The sequence below is a fragment of the Sphaeramia orbicularis genome, chromosome 3 (assembly GCF_902148855.1).
Source record: "Sphaeramia orbicularis chromosome 3, fSphaOr1.1, whole genome shotgun sequence".
Taxonomy (NCBI): Eukaryota; Metazoa; Chordata; class Actinopteri; order Kurtiformes; family Apogonidae; genus Sphaeramia; species Sphaeramia orbicularis.
The window spans coordinates 39887573-39906625 of NC_043959.1; the positions used below are offsets into that span (position 1 = coordinate 39887573).

The window sequence follows — 19053 nt, forward strand, 5'->3', positions numbered from 1 at the left end:
CTTATTAGAAGCCATATTATTGTCACACACTGTTGGGTATTGAGTTGTACTAATGAGATGTGGTTTCCTTTTCTTAGCCTTGTGACAACTGAGGCCGGAAGAATCTAAACAACATGTTTTGGGTCAGCATGTCCCTGTCTTCACTGACCATGAGTTAAGCACTGCTAAACTATCTTGTCTAAATTACAACCGGGACAGTTAATCCATATCAGTGCGTAAAAACAGATCATGCAACATGTGCACACGGACATCACAAAGGACTGAGGCCAAGTGGTGTTTGACTAAATGCCTAATTCTTTTTTTTTTTTTTTTTTTTTAATTTTGCTGCTCACACCATGGCATAATCATTATTCATTTTGTATAATTATCACTTATTAGTGTCGCCTGATTAGTTAATTGTCAGTCTGCTTGAAATTATGGTAGATAAAATGACCGGATGTGGTAGGGTCTTCAATCAGCATCTGTCCTCTCACTGCAGGTATAAGTGTTCATAGATCACAGTTTGAGAAGAGACTGAAAACTCAACCTTTTACTTCAGAAGCTTTTTGCTCCTTTTTTTCTTCAAATGGCAGCTTTTCCAGAGCCTGAAAGAACTAAATCTTTACCATTGGTTTATAAAATGCATGACTCATCTCATTATTTCAGCCCATGGCCTTGCTCTCCAGGCATTAAACACCAAACCTTGCAAAAAAATAAAAAATAAAAAAAATAAAAAAAAATACAGTAACTCGTGCAATATCTATAAATAAATGTGACTGACATGAGCAAACACTCATCACACACATAAATCATGCTGTACAACAAACACACTTACAGGAAGTACAGGCTGGCATATTTCATTTTACCATTTTATCTAATTTGCTTCACAGTTTATTACTTATAGCTTAAAGATATAAGCATTATTTTCTTTTTTTTTTTTTCAGTTGATGAGAGGCAACCAGATGATGACAAGCAGCGTCAAATTGAGCTTATTGATTGCTTTTACAGGACCGTCATTGTGTTTTTGTTGTTGTAGTCAAGGCGCTGCTGTTCATCCATCAATTTCACCACAAAGACCTCCTTCAGAGAGACAAAAGCATAGATTGGGAGTGCGTGATCTCTGGTCAATGAAAGTCTAAAGGATTTTTCCATCTGTGATGCAAATTGCTTCAGCTTTGATTGCAGAGTTTCAAAAAGGACATTATATCATTATTTCATTTCAGCTACTTCAATCGAGCTTGGATTGAACCTTGAGAGGCACTGCAGAATCTATTAGTGATTAGATGAAATGATTTATAGGCCACTGAGGTTTAGCATGAATTCATCCAGTGACTAATAATGCAAAGAATCAGGCTGCATGAATGAGCATGAGTCAGATGTAAACTTTGTGATGTGACAGACTTGTGCAAAAAAAATACACACAAAAAAAAATTCATTCAGACCATCCTGTCCTGGGAAAACACTCACTGCTCACATGTTAAAATCCTGCACCGGACTATAGGTGAATGACTGAGTGAATAATCTGTTATAAAAACATTTAATATTATCTTTAGTTGTAAGGTTGGTGTTCATCCACACAAACACAACAGTCACTTTGTACATCCTCTCTAATTGCAAGAAGGGTTTTTCTTTCCACTTGCAGTAAAGTTAATCTCTCTTAAATAGGGAAAAAGGGGGAATAAAGCAAAGAGTCACAGTCATGAGACAGAGGTCTATGACAAATACGATTTATCTCAGTTGCTAATCCAGAGTTGTGTTCTCACGTTATCATAGTTTTGTGAACAGCGCTGCCATGTCATGTGCCTTTGAGTACTACTTGGAGAAAATGGCTGTAATTAATCCCTGTCACCTCTCCCTCTTGTTTTGAGCTGTGTTCAACTTTCAGTAAAAAATTGTCATGGAAACAGAACCCAGTGCAGTAATTAGATTTGCTCTTACGTATGTTGTGAAAGTGACAATTACAGGCCGAGTCAATAATCCACAAAGTACAAAGTTCAGCCGGTGAAATGCATTTTTAAGACTTCTTGAACTAACAAATTCAACTTTATGCCACCGCTTCATTGTGAAATCAGAATGTGTCCAATATGTTCCCAGTCAGCCATAATAATCCTGTTAAAACCAGAAGGTTATCAAAGAAACAATGAGATTCACTGTTTTGATTCGGCTGCGGGGGTATTGTCGTCTCCTGTACATCAGTGTCAGTGCGATTACTCATCACCAAATCGATTTTATTCATGTTTGGTATTTAGGTACAACTTGGGACGCTCTTGGAAGAATTCTTTGGGTGTCGACCATGGCTTCTATTTTCAAGGTTAACATATGAAGCTTGGCCTTTTGAATCAGCATAAACGTGATTACGCTTCACCAAATCATCCAGTCTCCATCATGTTTAGTACTTAAATGCAACTTAGAGCAGATTAGATTAGACTTTATTGATCCCACAATGGGGAAATTCAGTGATCAAGGCAACAACAGAATAAAGTGCAAGAAAAAAGTGTACAGGGTGGGGAAGCAAAATTTACAATGAACATTTAGTTGTTTTTTCTCAGCAGGCACTACGTCAATTATTTTGAAACCAAACATATATTGATGTCATAATCATACCTAACACTATTATCCATACCTTTTCAGAAACTTTTGCCCATATGAGTAATCAGGAAAGCAAACGTCAAAGAGTGTGTGATTTGCTGAATGCACTCGTCACACCAAAGGAGATTTCAAAATCAGTTGGAGTGTCCATAAAGACTGTTTATAATGTAAAGAAGAGAATGACTATGAGCAAAACTATTACGAGAAAGTCTGGAAGTGGAGGAAGCAACAAAAAACATACCAAAGCTTTTATTAAAGCTCTCAAATCCAAAATCCTAAAGGATCCAACCAAATCCATGAGAAAAATAGCAATTGAACTTGAGGTAGACAACAAGATCGTTAGAAATGCAGTAAAATATGATTTGAAGTTCAACTCTTACACAAGAACACCAAAACACTTGTTGACAACAGCAACAAATCCAACTCTAAACCCTCTGGATTCTGCTATTTGGGGCGTTTTAGAACATGCTACCAATAGAACATCACACAGCAATGTTGACTTTCTTAAAGATACTATTAAAGAAGAATGGGAGAAGTTGTCACCCGAATATTTGAGGAACACTTGCGCAAGTTTCAGGAAGTGTGTGAAGGCAGTTACTGAGAAAGAAGGAGGACACATAGAATAAAAACATTTTCTATGATGTAAATTTTCTTGTGGCAAATAAATTCTCATGACTTTCAATAAACTAATTGGTCATACACTGTCTTTCAATCCCTGTCTCAAAATATTGTAAATTTTGCTTCCCCACCCTGTATATGCATATAGATAGTGCAAAAAACAAACAATATAAAACTTTAGCCTTTTTTAAGACTTCTTGAACTAACAAATTCGACTTTATGCCACTGCTTCATTGTTAAATCAGAATGTGTCCAATACGTTCCCAGTCAGCCATAATAATCCTGTTGAAACCAGGAGATTATCAAACAAACAATGACATTCAGTGTTTCGATTCGGCTGCAGGGGTATTGTCGTCCTCTGTACATCAGTGTCAATGCTATTACTCATCACCAAATCGCCTGATTTTATTCATGTTTAGTATTTAGGTGCAACTTGGGACACTCTTGGAAGAATTCTTTGGGTGTCGACCTTGACTTCCATTTTCAAGGTCAAATCGGGGTCAACATATCAAATTTGGCCTCTGGAATCAGCATCAATGTGATTACGCTTCACCAAATCACCCAGTCTCCTTTATGTTTGGTACTTAAATGCAATTTTAAATTCAATTCGATTCGACTTTATTGATCCCACAATGGGGAAATTCAATGATCAAGGCAACAACAGAATAAAGTGCAAATGCATATAGATAGTGCAAAAAAAAAAAACAATATAAAATTAAAAAAATAATAAAAGTAATAAAAACTATACAGATTATATACATATTTGCAACGGAGAGAAATAGCAACTTGTGAAGGTCTTGGACAAGTTATTTTAATGTCGACCTTGAGCTTCATTTTCAAGGTCAAATTAGGGTCAACATCAAATTTGACTTTTGGCAGCGGTGTCATTGTGATTACTTTTCACCAAATCATCTGATCTCCTTCATATTTGATGTTTGTTTAGATGCAACATGGAAAGCTCTTGATGACTTTTTTGGCTGGTGTCCTTGAACTTCATTTTTAAGGTCAAACTGAGGTTTGCACATCAAATTTGGACATCAATGTTGACTTGCATTTTTCAGGTCTTTGGGGGTTAGTGCGTGGTCATGGAGGCAGATAGGAAAAGCTTTCATAGATGAAGTGAAGGGTAAAGGTGCTAGGCAGCCCTCAGTGTCAAAAGGGGCAGAGGAGTCATCATAATGTTCAACACTGGGCTTTTTGACTAGAACAAGCACTACGGTTATTACAGATTATGGCTTTATTTGGGTGGTGCATAACTTAAAAATGATCAGCTGTTGCAATATAATAAAAAAGGCATCTGTGATCTGTTACTTGCCAAATAGTGAGCCCACATTCACCTTTACTGTAGCAACTCAGATCTCATTGGTTATGTGTTTCTTTGATATAGCAGTAACTCATGAGTAAATGGTGACGGATAAAGGGACAGGATAAAGTAAAATAAGTAATGAGTAATCTGAGATTTCAAAGAACATGTAGATTAAAAGCAAGCCGTGAGCCCAGACTGATGTAAGAAAATGTTGTTGAGATATTATGCTTTATAACAGGGGTAGCCAACCCTGGTCCTGGAGAGCCACTATCCTGCATGTTTTAGATGTTTCCCTCTGCCAACACATCTGACAGTTGTTATCAGGCTTCTGCAGAGCTTGATGACAGGCTTATCATTTGAATCAGATGTGTTTGAAGAGGGATACATCTAAGACATGCAGGATAGTAGCTCTCCAAGACCGGGGTTGGCCACCCCTGTTTTATAGCATATCTTTTAACCCTTTTTCTACACGGGCAAAAAAAACCAAACTAAAAAAACAAAAAAAAAAGGGCTTATTTTGTTATTATGACTATAAAATGATCAGAAAATGAATCTAAATTTTCAACATCTGGTAAATGATTATTACACATAATAAGATATGACATAAGGATTGTCTATTGTCATTATGCATACACAATGCAATTTCAGTTGGTGACTTCAGCTTTAAAAGAACACAGAGAGCACTGAGCCGCTGCATGCACATACACACACACACACACACACACCATGTTTATGCAGTATATATGATCTGGATATATGATCTGTTTAAATCACAGGTGTCAAACATGCGGCCCGGGGGCCAAATATGGCCCGCCAAAGTTTCCATTCCAGCCTGCGGGATGAAAGTGCAAAAAAAAAAAAAAATTAACCTGAACAGTCAAGGCTGTCAAAAGCCTTTTGGTTCAGGTTCCACATACAGACCAGTGGGATCTCAAGTAAAAATAAGAACACAATAACCAATAAATAATGACAACAACAAATTTTCTTTGTGAAAAATTAAGTGGAAAAAATTTAAGTGAAAAAAATAACATTACACTGTGAAAATATTTATATTTACAAAACTATTCTTTCACAATATAATACAAATAAATACATAAATAAAAACAAAGATAAACAACCTGAAATGTGCAATTTGAACAATATTCTGCCTGTTACTAAATGTTTTGTGCATTTATGGATCACTGTGATCTGTACTTGTGTTAATAATAAGAGATGGAATATTGTAGAAATTGTTCAGATTTTAGTTCCAAACTCCAAAATTTCAACAATATTCTGCCCGTTACCAAATGTTTATGTAAAATTGTGTATAATGTACATGTATAAATAATAAGTTGAAGCATAATATTGTTAAAATTGCACTAATTTTTTTTAAATGAAATTTCTGTTATTCACATCTTTTTTGTAAAATATAAATATTTTCATAATTTAATTGTTTGTTTTTTTACTAAAACAAAAAGAAAAACTTAGATTTGTCATTATTTATAGGTTATTAAGTCATTATTTTACTGGTCTGGCCCGCTTGAGATCAAATTGGGCTAAATATGGCCAGTGAACCAAAATGAGTTTGACACCCCTGGTTTAAATGAAGAAAAACACAAAGGGGTTTTAGTGACAAAAAATATCATTATTGCACATAACGTTTTAAATGTAATCATATTCATTTCATAATCATTCCATTTCATGTTTTGAGTATAGGCCTCTGGGTCTGCAAAAAAACAACAACAAAACAACAAAACAAAACAAAGAAAACAGTGAATAAAAGTGAATGACACTGTTGCCCATACAGCTGGAATAATTTTGCTTTCAGACACATTCCTATCTTTAATTCTTATTTTTACAAATCAGTAATCACCTTTTTCCAGGTACAGTGATTACATACTGAGGTCTAGTTATACTTTATCAACAATAAATCAAATTGTCACAATCATTTCATAATAAGAAGTAAAAATATTTCACTCAAACATTATGGGCAGCACTGTGAAAACATATAAGAAAACATATATAAAAAATAAGGTTGGAAAATGTCATCTATGATAATATTAACTATCAAGTTGTAGTTTTATTGTAAGGTAGTGCAGAATCATTTACATTTGAAGAATTGAGATAAAAGTCTGAAACCAACAATTTTAAATTTGTGAATGTGATCATTTTAGATCCCTTAACTTATCAGAGACATTTGACCATATCACTGTTTGGTCAAAGATGATGTTTTTCAGGCAGCTCTGAGTCTTTAATCTATGAATCACATTTTACATAATAGCTTTTATTGGATGATTTCACCAACATCCGTAATTGTCATGTTACCCAAGGCGTCGGTTCCACTGCAGCTGTTTATTAGGACTCTGTGGTCATCAGTCACTCTCTCATACATGTGATTTTTTTTCTGTGCTGTGGATGTCAGAGATGTTTTTGGGGTTGCGGTGAGGCCAGGCCACACCCCCGGGCTGCTCTGATTGGTGGACCGTGCGCTACGGTTTAAGGTGCGTGGGGCAGAAGCGCACAAGACACAGTGGAGACGGCAGAGGTGTCCGCACAGCAGCTACCCTGCAAGTTGTTTCTATTAAACCTGCATAAGGAAAATACACTGACTTGACCACGGGGAAGCTTGTTTTCAGTTGTTGTTTTTAAGGTTCCGCGCGAATGGCTGAACCCACCATTCCAGTGCATGTAAGTTTGCTTTTTTTTTTTTTTTTTTAATTAAAGTTGTTGCTCGTCCTTAGAGTAAAGAATAAATACATATCATATACATGCATGTGTTAAAATGTTTCTTAAAAATAAAACTCATGGACAGTGCGATTTAACTGGAATAACCAGATGTATTTTTGCCTGTTGATTTCTAATAAGAGGCGTTTTACTATAGAATGTTTCTGTAAGTGGAAATATTCTGCAAAATATCTCATTATTTTAGAGGGATTTTAATGAATTTTAAGTCACGGGGGGGAAACAAAGCTTTATGCTAACTCATGTTGTAAATAAGTCTAAAATTAACTTTCACATGTTTGTGTTGGCTTGATGTTCTTTGTGGATTTTTGCCTGAAGCCAGATGATGATGGTCTGAGCTGAGTTTAATCTACAATCTGAGCAAATACATTGGTATTTATCACTAGATTTAATATAAGTTGTTTGTAAAAAAAAAATTAAAATAAAAATAGGTCTTTACTTTCCATGTGAAAAAAAGTGTAAAGCCATCAAATCCACTGAAAACTATGAGTATTTCTGTGTGCATCAAACAGAGGAACTGCTCTCAGATCAGTGATAAATAACATGTGTCAGTGCTTAAAGGACCGCATCTACATAGTTTGCATGACTATGATATGATATCTAGTAGTCTCATCTGCACATTATTATTCTGTATTAATGGCTTTACATATTTTCTTGTGAGGGTCTTCGCCACCTTCTTCTTCCTTTTTCTCCTCCCCCCTGTTCTTCCATGTCAGGCTTCGAAATGTGGTTCAACAAAACTCATAATAAAGACAGTAGACTACCAAGGGGAGCCTCATATACTTTATGAAGTTTCCCTTGGCAAAGCAAATTTGTTCAGCACAAAAAGGCAGCCAGACTACCATTCTGCTGTGATGATGCTGGACAAGTTAAAAAAAAAAAAAAAAAAAAAAAAGGCTTTACATTACATTCCAGCAAATGTGTCATGACATTGTCCACAGTGTAAACACCTATTTTGCAAGGCAAAGCAGGTACACAGTAGACATAGTAATGTTTTTGTCGGACTTCTCTAACCGGAATAATTAAATCTGGAGTGTCAGTTGAATGGAATTAGTAAGCCAGTGATGTATCTATACAGCTCCTGTTTGTGATAAGCACAATTAAATATTCTGTCATGGACTGAGGTAATTAATTTCCTTCTCGAGCCAAATGAGCTCCTTATAATGCTCTTGCATCAGCTGGAAAATGCATTGTTATAAATCAGAGCTCAAACATATGATGATCTTATCAAACATGAAACATTTCTGTAAATTAAATGACCCAACAGGAGGTATTTTTTGACATCAGTATATGCGATTTCCATAATTATCTTGCATCATCTAGTAATTCTTGACGTCTGAAAGGAAATGGGACTTTGCACCACCTGAGGTCATTGCTTATAGGCTGTAAAGAATCTGCTCCGTGAGATTTTAGCCAAAAGACATATAATGAGGGGAGAGTTAAATGTGTGGTTAACAGCTTTAACACTGACTGGTGGTTTTCACTAAAAATAAATAGGCTACATATGTGTAAATCTGCCAAAGGGGTAAGGTTTACCCATATACCCTATCTAGCCCACAGAGATGTCCTTGTATGTTGTCATTGTATAAATGATATCTCTCACAAAGGAATGTCTGAAATTTGTTGTTCATCTGATTTTATGACAGTAAATTTAATAACACTAAAACCTTTGCATGGCACATATGTCTAAAATAACAATGAATATGGGTATTAGACGGATAGATTTGCATTTTTATGTAGTTCATAAAACATGCCTGTTATTAATGACTCAACATATCTTTTAAATCACAAACAAACATTGCCTAAAAACTAAGAATGTGCTGAAAATCTATTTTTTTCATTAGGAATCAATTTGATACAATGGATGTTACAGGTGTAGATGTCCATATTTTCAGTCTTATGTATTTATTTACCTTCATTTATGCAGGAAGTCCCATTGAGATCAGAAATCTCTTTTGTAAGGGACACCTGGCCCAGGTTGCAGCCAAATAAAATCAACACGTAAAAGATAAAAAAATGAACAATAAAACAGAATAAAAAGGATTCAAGTACAGTGGTCTCTCAGGAGAAACAATCAATTTTCTCCCTCACTGCATTCTTTATGATACTCTTAAAATCATTAATGGACGTGAATAGCTTTAGTTTAAGAACTTATTGAAGGTTATTCCATGACCTTGGTGATGATCGTGATGACTAGAGCTGACAGAAGGGTAGGGTACTGAGGTATTCTGGGAGTTTACCCAGCAAAGCTTTATTATTATTATTATTATTATTTATTTTTATTAATCTGACCAGGAATGTTAAATATATGGCCTGTGGGCCAAAACTGACCCACCAAAAAAGTCCAATCCGGCCCATGGGATGAATCTGTGAAAAGCCAAAAATGACACAGAAGATGTTAACAGTTATGGGTGTTAAAATCATCTGAGTTCTGGGGTCGCATACATTCGAAAAATTCACTCTCAAGTGGACTGGACCAGTAAAATAACAGCATAATAATCTAAAAATAATGACAACTCAAAAATGTTCTTTTTTTTGTTTTCGTGTGAAGAAAAGTAAAATTACAACATGATCGAACTTTTTACATTTACAAACTCTCCTTTCACATACACAAAAAGTGAATAATCTAAATAACTCTGAACAACCTGAAATGTCTTATATCAATATTCTGCCTGTTACTAAATGTTTTGTGCCTTTGTAGACTGACTGTGATCTGTAAATTATAATATGCACGTGTAAATGATAAGCTGAGACATACTATTGTTAAAGTTGCACTTTTACTGTTTGCACTAAGACAAAGAGAAAGATTAGGAGTTATTATTTTATACCTTATTATGTTATTATTTTACTGCTCTGCCACTTGAGATCAAATTGGGCTGCATGTGGCCCCTAAACTAAAATAAGTTTGACGCAACTGATCTAGGCTCTATTTAACAAAAAGGAGTGTAACACAGTTCTATCAGAACTCAAAACAGGTCCAAATACATTGGACTCACTGGCAGATCAGGTGTTTGTCATGGTCTGTTGTTAAGATCCTGTCAGACATGACTCTACTGCTCTGCTCCATGGCATCACAGAAGCTACATAACAGCTCCTATAATGATATACTTCACTTCTCCATAGTGAAGCTATAATTCATCTTCAAGGTCTTTTGATATCCACCTCATGTAGCTTTAACTCTGCAACTTGTATCTAAGTAAGGTTTGGTTATGCGGAACTCACAAAATGTAGTTTTTGTGTGCCCACCTCATGGCTTCTGACTCATCTTTCTTCTAACTTATTCTTCAGTCTTTTCATCAGCGCTGACCTTCATGGTGAATGAGCAGAATGTTGCTTCCTTTTCAAGCTCCAGAAAATGAACACCACCCTCTGTGACCCTGCAGCGACTATGTTTCACCTGATGACACAGTACTACGCGAACACCAGCTGCAACTGCTCCTCACCCCCATCCAACTGGACGGAAGGGGGCGATGCCTTGCAGCTACCCACGTTCACCACAGCGGCTAAAGTCAGGGTGATAATTACCTTCATTCTGTGTGGTGTATCAGCCTTTTGCAACCTGGCTGTGCTGTGGGCGGCACACAGCGATAGCAAACGTAAATCCCACGTCAGAGTCCTGATCATCAACCTGACAGTGGCTGATCTGCTGGTGACCTTCATTGTGATGCCTGTGGATGCTGTGTGGAACATCACAGTTCAGTGGCTTGCTGGGGACTTTGCCTGCAGGCTACTGATGTTTCTTAAGCTGCAAGCAATGTACTCCTGTGCCTTTGTCACAGTGGTGATCAGTCTGGATCGGCAGTCGGCTATACTAAACCCTCTGGCAATCAGTGAGGCCAGAAAGAGAAACAGAGTCATGCTGGCGGTGGCGTGGAGTATGAGCGTGATGCTGTCGGTCCCTCAGGTAAGGCCGCAGTACACCAGAGGTCAAATACCCATGAGTCTGTCCGGTTTCATTAGATTAGGTATAAATGATTCCTTTCCTTAGAGTGGTACATTTACATTTATAGAGGGAAGGTTCAGTGTGTACGAGATGAATGAGCAAATGCATGAAATAGTACAAATACATAAATACATATATGTATATAACTTCTGTAATGTGTTCAAAGTCGTTTCTACTCCAAATTTAATTCATTACCAACACTAACTATATTAATTTACATAAATAAAATATGCACATATGTTGTTATGTCAGTATAATAATTATCATAAACATAATTCTACATACTTATCCACCACATATGTGCTAAATATAAACCAATATAAATACAATATACAGTCTGCTATATTTTTTACCCCACCACCCGAAGGGAAGGTAAGGGGAATTGTTTTTGGTTCAGTTTGTTTGTTTGATTGTTTGTTAACACTCTGGCAGCAAAACTACAGGTTGAATTAATACCAAATTTGATTTATAGATTGCCAGTGACTCAGAATAAAGGTAATTACATTTTGGGAAAAGTAGGTCAAAGTTAAAATTTTTTATGAATTTTTTTTTTTTTTTTTTCTCCCATTTACTTATAATGGGCAAAATTTCACTTCTCTGTAGCAGCAAAACTGTTTGTTGAATTCATACCAAATTGGGTTTATAGATTACCAGTGACCCACATTAGATGTGGTTACATTTTGGGAAAAGTAGGTCAAAGTTAATATTTTTTATGAATTTTTAAAAATATTTTTTTTCTCCCATTTACTTAAAATGGGCAAAATTTTAAATCTCTATAAACACATCAATTTTGTTTCAATTTACTTCAAACTTGGCAGATATATAGAGACAATTGATATGCTGACATCAGCACATGCATTGACATGATGACATCAGCTGGATCGATACCAAAATAAGCTACAATAAGTGCGAGGGCTGGGGTTTGTTGTGCCTGGCACCACTTGTTTATACTATATATGATTATCTCACTTGTGTTTTTTTATACAACTCACAAACTATATTAGTTTATATGAATATATAAAATATGTCATATATACATGTACTTCACTACATATTAGTCGTGGCATCTATACCATATTCTATCTCATCTAATATTCACCAGTGTCATCAGAGTTAACATCCATCTTCTCCTCTAAACCTCTTCAGCAAATATTTTAAACACATTTTGTTTTCAGAAGTGATAAATATTTGTACATTCTTTCAACTCCTTCTTCAGACCATTCCATAAATTCACCCCATATACTGTACATTCTTTTCATAGTGGTTCATGCCTTCATTTAGAAATTAAATGTATTAACCAATATATTAACCACAATAAAGTTGTCAATAGTATACAATCACCTTAAATTAAGAACTGCTGAGTTACTATAAAATGAGCTGTTTATATCTACAGTGGACAAATCTACTTGAACAAAGTTTCCCCTTCTTGGCCTAAACTTTCAGGAAAATCCATGCAGTAGCTTTTGTGTAATCCTACAGAAAGATAAACAAACAATGCAACAAACAGACGCTGCTTGTCAAAACACAAGTGTGTTGATATATTTGACTTAAAGCCATGAAAAATCTCACCTGAGAACTGATCAGGTGGTCAAATGATCTATCAAGGTTTTTATTAAATATGTTAGTTGATAAATGTACCAAATTTCAGGGAAGTCTGGCCAATCACTGTTAATAGTTTTGGCGAGTATCAAATATCAACTGCACTTATGTTTAAATTAAGTATTAACTCTTAAACACCTAGAATTATTTTTGCAGTGACTTCCATTGAGTGATTTATCAAGTGATTTATCATCCTTTATTATAACATTATGCATTGCATTGTTCATTTTTCTGTGAAAAGCAGGAATTTTCCTAAATGTATTTTACTAACCATATCAATGTTCATCATAGGTCAAAGGCCATTAAATCAAAACAGAGCAAACTGAAGGAAAAGTGACTTTTTCAGCAAAGTGTATCATTAGCCAAACCTAAAAACAATGTTCACTACAGAACCTCTGGACATCCAATGGATCATATTTAATGCTGAAAAACTGAGAAACTGCCTTTTACCTGAATTTAATTGAAAATGTAATCCCTCCCCTTTTACTGCCCATCTACAAACCCATTAAAGGTTTAAGCAGATCCATAAAAAGGAGCAGAGTCTGAAGTTGTTTTTCCACTTTCTTTAACTCAGAAGACCCCCAGACAAATTTAGAAACTTGAAATGGCACAAATTAAATTAATAAACCTGATCTGCGCTCTTTAAGTGCACTTCTATTATGGAAAATGTGACAACGTGGCCCCGAAACCCCCACAGGACTAGTCACGTTGCTACGTGTACAACTTAACAACTGTTCATTTCATCACCAGGCTTTCCTTTTTCACAATGTGACCATCAATGATCCAGAGGACTTCACTCAGTGCTCCACGCATGGAAGTTTTCTCACCCACTGGCATGAAACAGCCTACAACATGTTCACTTTCTCCTGCCTGTTCCTGCTGCCACTGGTCATCATGATCACCTGTTACACCAGGATCTTCTGTGAAATTTCCATGCGACTGAAAAAGGACAACCGTAAGTTCAAACCGGAGACTGAAGGTGTATAAATCATTTCACATCAGCCATCAACACTTATACAACCAAACCACTGCTGCACCCAGTGGTGGGGAAGCTATGCAAGTAGGTCATCATGGCAGTAGTTCAAACAAACTACATTTCTACCCCTGGAGAAATGTAGTTTGTAAATCTAGAAAAAGTTGTTTTAGCAACTACTTTTTATTTTCAGCGTTAAATTGAGAATGTACATGTGGTGTATATGAAACCAAATATGGCCATGGTTGGGGCGGCATGTTGCTGTCGGGGGTCCATGGTGGTGACGATTACAACACATTAGTCATGATCGCACATCTGCGAAGCATTTGAGAGCTGCCGAGGCAAGCCAATCAGAGGCAGCGTTGGATGTCATGTCATGACATGATCATGCCTTCAAAGTAATTCAGGATGAAAGAAAAAGGGACTGTTTTATGTTCAGTGGTGAAACACAATTTATATTACAAAAAATAAAACTAAAAAAACCCCTTAATTTATGTTGTTGGCCAAAATTGTAGTTTGCGAATTGAGTAGTTAAACTACAAAAAAATACCCAAAGAATACTTGAACTACTTGACGCGGCACAAAATATGAATGTAGTTTAACTACCAGTAAGTTATAGCAAAATGTCGTTCAACTCCATATAGTTTAAGTTTCCCCAGCACTGGCAGCACCATATGTGTGAACCCCATTTATTTGCATAAGCATTTTCACTCAGTGCTGCATTTGCAAAACTGAATTACACAGCAGCATAGACGTTTGTTATTTTCTCATTTTAGTGCACAGAGTTGATACACATGAACAAATAGACGACATGTATTCTTTCACAGCTCTTATGGGTTAAACTCATCACAACCTAACTTTGTACAATTTGCATATATTTATTAATCTGGTTTTTTTTTGTTTTTTTTTTGCTAATGGACTATGCTACAAGGCGATTCCATACTTTCATTGGTAATTTTTGGATTATTTTGACTATGTTAACTTTGGCAAGTTTGTGTATTTCTATTTTATCTGTAATATTAACAGCTTAGCTCTTATGGTAGGTCTAAAATGCACTGTGTACAAACAAAAGTTACACTGATACTAGTCAGCACAAAACATGTGCCACTGAAACCCACTGAAATCAATGTACGAGTAATTAACATTGCACAAAATATAAAATGCATAAAAATCAAAATGCTAAATTACATAAAACAGGCTATGACAATTCAACACACACACAAGATACTATGCATGTAGTATATTGAAAATTATTAAATTTTTTTGTGAAAATTTGGTGGCATCCTGACAAAAACCTGGAATTTAAATGGTTAAAATATTTAATAACTAATTTGTATTGTTATCAATAATTAGGTAGGCTGTATAGTAGATGATAAAATTAGCTCAATGAAAGTAGAATATAATATCAATGTATAATATTCTTTATAGCTGCTTTTAAAAAGCACATTTTTTGTACTTAGCGGTACAAGTGTGACTGATACTAGAACCACCTCTAAGGGTTAAATAAAATGCATAGAGTGACTGATCTTATTTCTGTCCTGAATTTTGTTTTCAGTTCAGTCCAATGAGATACATTTGAGGTGTTCAAAGAATAACATCCCGCGAGCCCGGATGAGGACTCTTAAAATGAGCATTGTGATAGTGGTGTCTTTCATCGTCTGCTGGACTCCGTACTACCTGCTGGGACTGTGGTACTGGTTCTTTCCTGACGACCTGGAGGGGAAGGTCTCCCACTCGCTGACCCACATCCTGTTCATATTCGGGCTGGTCAACGCCTGCCTGGATCCAGTCATCTACGGCCTGTTTACCATTCACTTCCGAAAGGGGCTCCGGAGGTTTTACCACAAGGCCACCAAAGCATCAGACCTTGAAAACAACACAGTTATAACTGGATCTATCACTTGTGCTGCCAATTCTTTCCAGCTGCAAAAAGAGGCAAACTCTAACAGCCAGGAGAGTTTTATGTTGTGCATTAATGACGGCAAGAAAGCTGAGTGTGTGTCACAGAAGAGCAGCTTTTTAACAGCAGACAATGTTGCAGAGAGGGATTACATCCAGTCCAACACTGAGAGCATCATATGACAGGAATGCAGAATAGAGGCTATCTCACATGTATTTCTACTGTTGTGTAATTGTATTATTTATTTAAATTTATTTTGTGGTTGATATGTTGGCTCTGTATTACCTACTGTCTTTTTGACTTCACAAATATCCACACGCTTTCGCTACTGTTACGACCCATAGGTGGGTCTATGTCTCTGTGGGTGTGTGCATGTGTCTGTGTGTGAGTGAGTGGATGATGTCTTGCAGGTGTGAAGCCTGAACTCGTCCACAGACTGGACCAGCCAGCTAGAGGCAGACCATATAGGTGACACTACTGGCACCTTTCCTCCACTCCCAACTGTTTGTTTTTGATTTGTGAATGCAGCAGTAGGGGTGGGCTGCTGTTTTGTTTGTCTGTTTCTCTTGTTTTTGACGTAAGTAGGAAGGTCAGACTCTGTATTTTGGTTACTCTGTCTTTTGCAGGTCAGCCTTGGTTCTTCAGTTAGTTGAGTTATGTTTGTTATTTTGGCCTTGGCCCACCCTGAAGTCAAAGCTGCAGTTATGCTTAATTTATGTATCACACTTATTCACATTATGTGTAAATAAACCATATGTCTGTTTAAGTGCACAAATCTGCATCCTGGGGTTTCTCTGTGGCTTGGGAGTGAGGGAAGGTCTCCACTTACTCATGTCATGACCTAGGGTCCCCTATCCGGGGCGTAACACTACTAAGCACTAATGCAAAAACCATAAGTGCCACTGTTTGGAAGATACAGAGCTAGAAAGAGGTAGTTTCATAAAATACAGTACTGTATATTGTTCATACAACACTTACATGACATTTTGCAACAAATAAATGGTTATATGTTTTAGAAATTGTCACTTGTGGTCATGTTGAAATAAATTTATTGAAATGATCTCAGAGAGTTTGCTGTTACTGTCTCAATGTGTTCCACTACAGATCAAAATAATGTCAGTTTTCTGAGCTAAAATGATAACCAACCCTGCGGGGTCAAAGAAATTCCAACACACAGCTGCACTTATCAGTATGCAAATGAATGCTTTATAGTAATAATGTGGCGATTTGTGATGCAAGCACCCTTGTGACCCTAGGCAGCGTTAGAAGCGTTAGACTCCCTAAGGCGACTTCTGCCTATAATCAGTGATGAGTCACGGCGTCCAAATGAAAAAGCAATCTCTACCCGGGAATTGTGACACATTGATTTTTGACAGTTAACTTTGAAATCATCCCCAGCTGCTTTAATGCACATCAGATGATTGATTTTCATCCTTATGTAGAACAAGAGAGGCATAAAGGTTAGGAAAACACATGTAGTCAAGTAGTGGTTGTCATTATTATTATTATTCATCTTATTATCTCTATTTTCTCTTGATTAGTCTGACTCTTATAATCTGTTTAATTATGGAGTCTGTGCCTCAGCAGGAATCCAAACAAATATCCACATTACGAATACACAAAGCCCTAGTTCAAGTGTTAGGTCGTTTCTTTTAGTTAACAAACACACCGAGGTACTTTGAAGACTCGCATAGAAAAGTAAGAATATTAATGACAAAGAGAGCCTCAACTAATGCAGTCAATTAGAGGAAAACAGGCCTGATGTGGTTCTGAAATTACCAATTATACGAGAATTATGTAAAAATGACTATGCAAATCAACTCAGAACACAAATATGCAAAATGCTAAAACAAATACATCAGATCAAAACAAGTTTAACAAACAATAAGTATAATAAAAAGAGGATATTTGTTTTGTGGGTTTTGTTTTTACAGTGATTATTTTTCCTGGTATGAAACCCACGCTGGCTGTGAAACCATGCCACGCTATCTGTACATGACACCTGTGTTTTTATTTCTCTCTGAATAGTGACTGGCCCTTTGGCCGTCACTGAAGCTTTTGTAAAATTCTAATTAGGTTTTCAGGTACATAATAAAATCAGTATCAGTATCCGTTTGCAGAGTCTCTGTCTATGATGATCTGATAATAGACGGGAAGGATGGAATACAAATTACACAACAATACACCAAATGTGTCTGCATTGACAATAGACTCGATGTTAATGACCTGAAAGGAAGGAAAAAAGCACAACAAAGAGATCATGGCTCAAGATTTTCTGTTATTATTTGAATGTCAGGATGCAAATCAGAAACTATAGCTTATAAATAAACAATATACTCTCTTCTGAGTCTAAGGTTTCAGCTATTTTCTTAGAATCTGCTCTTTAACTACCTCTTAGATGTGGACATCATTCATGCATTGTCAACACATAGCTGAATATCTTGTTGTTATGCAAACACGTGTTTACCACATATTCAATACAAATGAGGCCAATCAGTCTGTCTGCAGAATATATTAGTATTAAATACAGTACGTTGGTCACTTATTGTTAGGACCCAGTCTAGGGGGAACTGAACATAAATTCACTTCATATTTTGCTACATATCAGTATAAATGAATCCATAAGGTGAAGAGAAAATACATAGTAAATATATAAGAGAAGAGTGAACAAATAGTTGTTTTTTTAGTCCTTTAATTATCTCCTAATGATTAATAATCTTCTACTTCATGTTGTATAACAGAATATAACAGTTCAGCTAAATGTCTGCACTCTGTCCTGGTTTTCTTTGGTCTGATATTACAATATGACATTTTAAACATTTAAGAACCCAGAGGCAATAAAATGCCAACGTGCCATGACTGAGCTCAGTCCAGTCATATTTAACCTTAACACTCATACTTTGAAAATACTCCCTGAAGATCACCTTCTGGTCCCACAACAAGCGGGACACGGTTTATTTCGAAGCAGCATGCGAGTCCATTTCTTTGATTATTTTGGGTTTCACTTGTCACATTTGACTTAATTCTCTACATTCTTTTGGCCATTTATCTAGTGTTTTGATTTTAAGTATTAAGTAAATATTAATTTACTTCTAAACAAATGTATTTACTTATTAATCAAGAAATAATTCCTACCCACTATAATAAATCCCTAACATCTTACCGGTATCACATCACTTGCACTTGTTACCCCGTCCCTGAAGGGGAGGCAAGGGTATTGTTTTCGATTTGGTTTGTTTGTTAACACTCTAGCAGCAAAATTGTTGGTTCAATTCATACCAAATTGGGTGTATAGATTGTAAGTGACCCACAATAGATGTCCTTAAATTTTGGGAAAAGAAGGTCGAAGTTTCAATTTTTTCTGAATTTTTTACAGCTTTTTTTTCTCATCTTTTTTTTTCTCCCATTTACTTATAATGGGCAAA

The 19053-nt window shown here is 36.1% G+C and overlaps 1 protein-coding gene across 2 annotated transcripts; it reads left to right on the forward strand.

Annotated features, from left to right (window-relative positions):
* The first annotated feature begins 7009 nt into the window (after positions 1-7009).
* On the forward strand, positions 7010-15952 carry LOC115417229 (gonadotropin-releasing hormone II receptor-like). Of its 2 annotated transcripts, none has more exons than XM_030131241.1 (4): positions 7010-7159; positions 10502-11117; positions 13506-13710; positions 15284-15952. In XM_030131241.1, the coding sequence occupies exons 2-4, from the start codon at positions 10569-10571 to the stop codon at positions 15808-15810; spliced, it is 1281 nt and encodes a 426-aa protein (XP_029987101.1). In that variant the 5' UTR covers positions 7010-7159; positions 10502-10568; the 3' UTR covers positions 15811-15952. The 2 variants fall into 2 exon arrangements, with proteins under 2 accessions (XP_029987101.1, XP_029987100.1); XM_030131240.1 differs by having other exon boundaries at positions 10514-11117.
* The last annotated feature ends 3101 nt before the right edge of the window (positions 15953-19053 follow it).

Excerpts from the sequence above, each read along its gene's own strand:
- LOC115417229 (XM_030131241.1), top strand. The coding sequence starts at position 10,569 with ATGAACACCACCCTCTGTGACCCTGCAGCGACTATGTTTCACCTGATG. Across the intron at positions 11,118-13,505 it reads TGATGCTGTCGGTCCCTCAG|GCTTTCCTTTTTCACAATGT; the intron begins GTAAGGCCGCAG and ends TTTCATCACCAG. Across the intron at positions 13,711-15,283 it reads GCGACTGAAAAAGGACAACC|TTCAGTCCAATGAGATACAT; the intron begins GTAAGTTCAAAC and ends TTTTGTTTTCAG.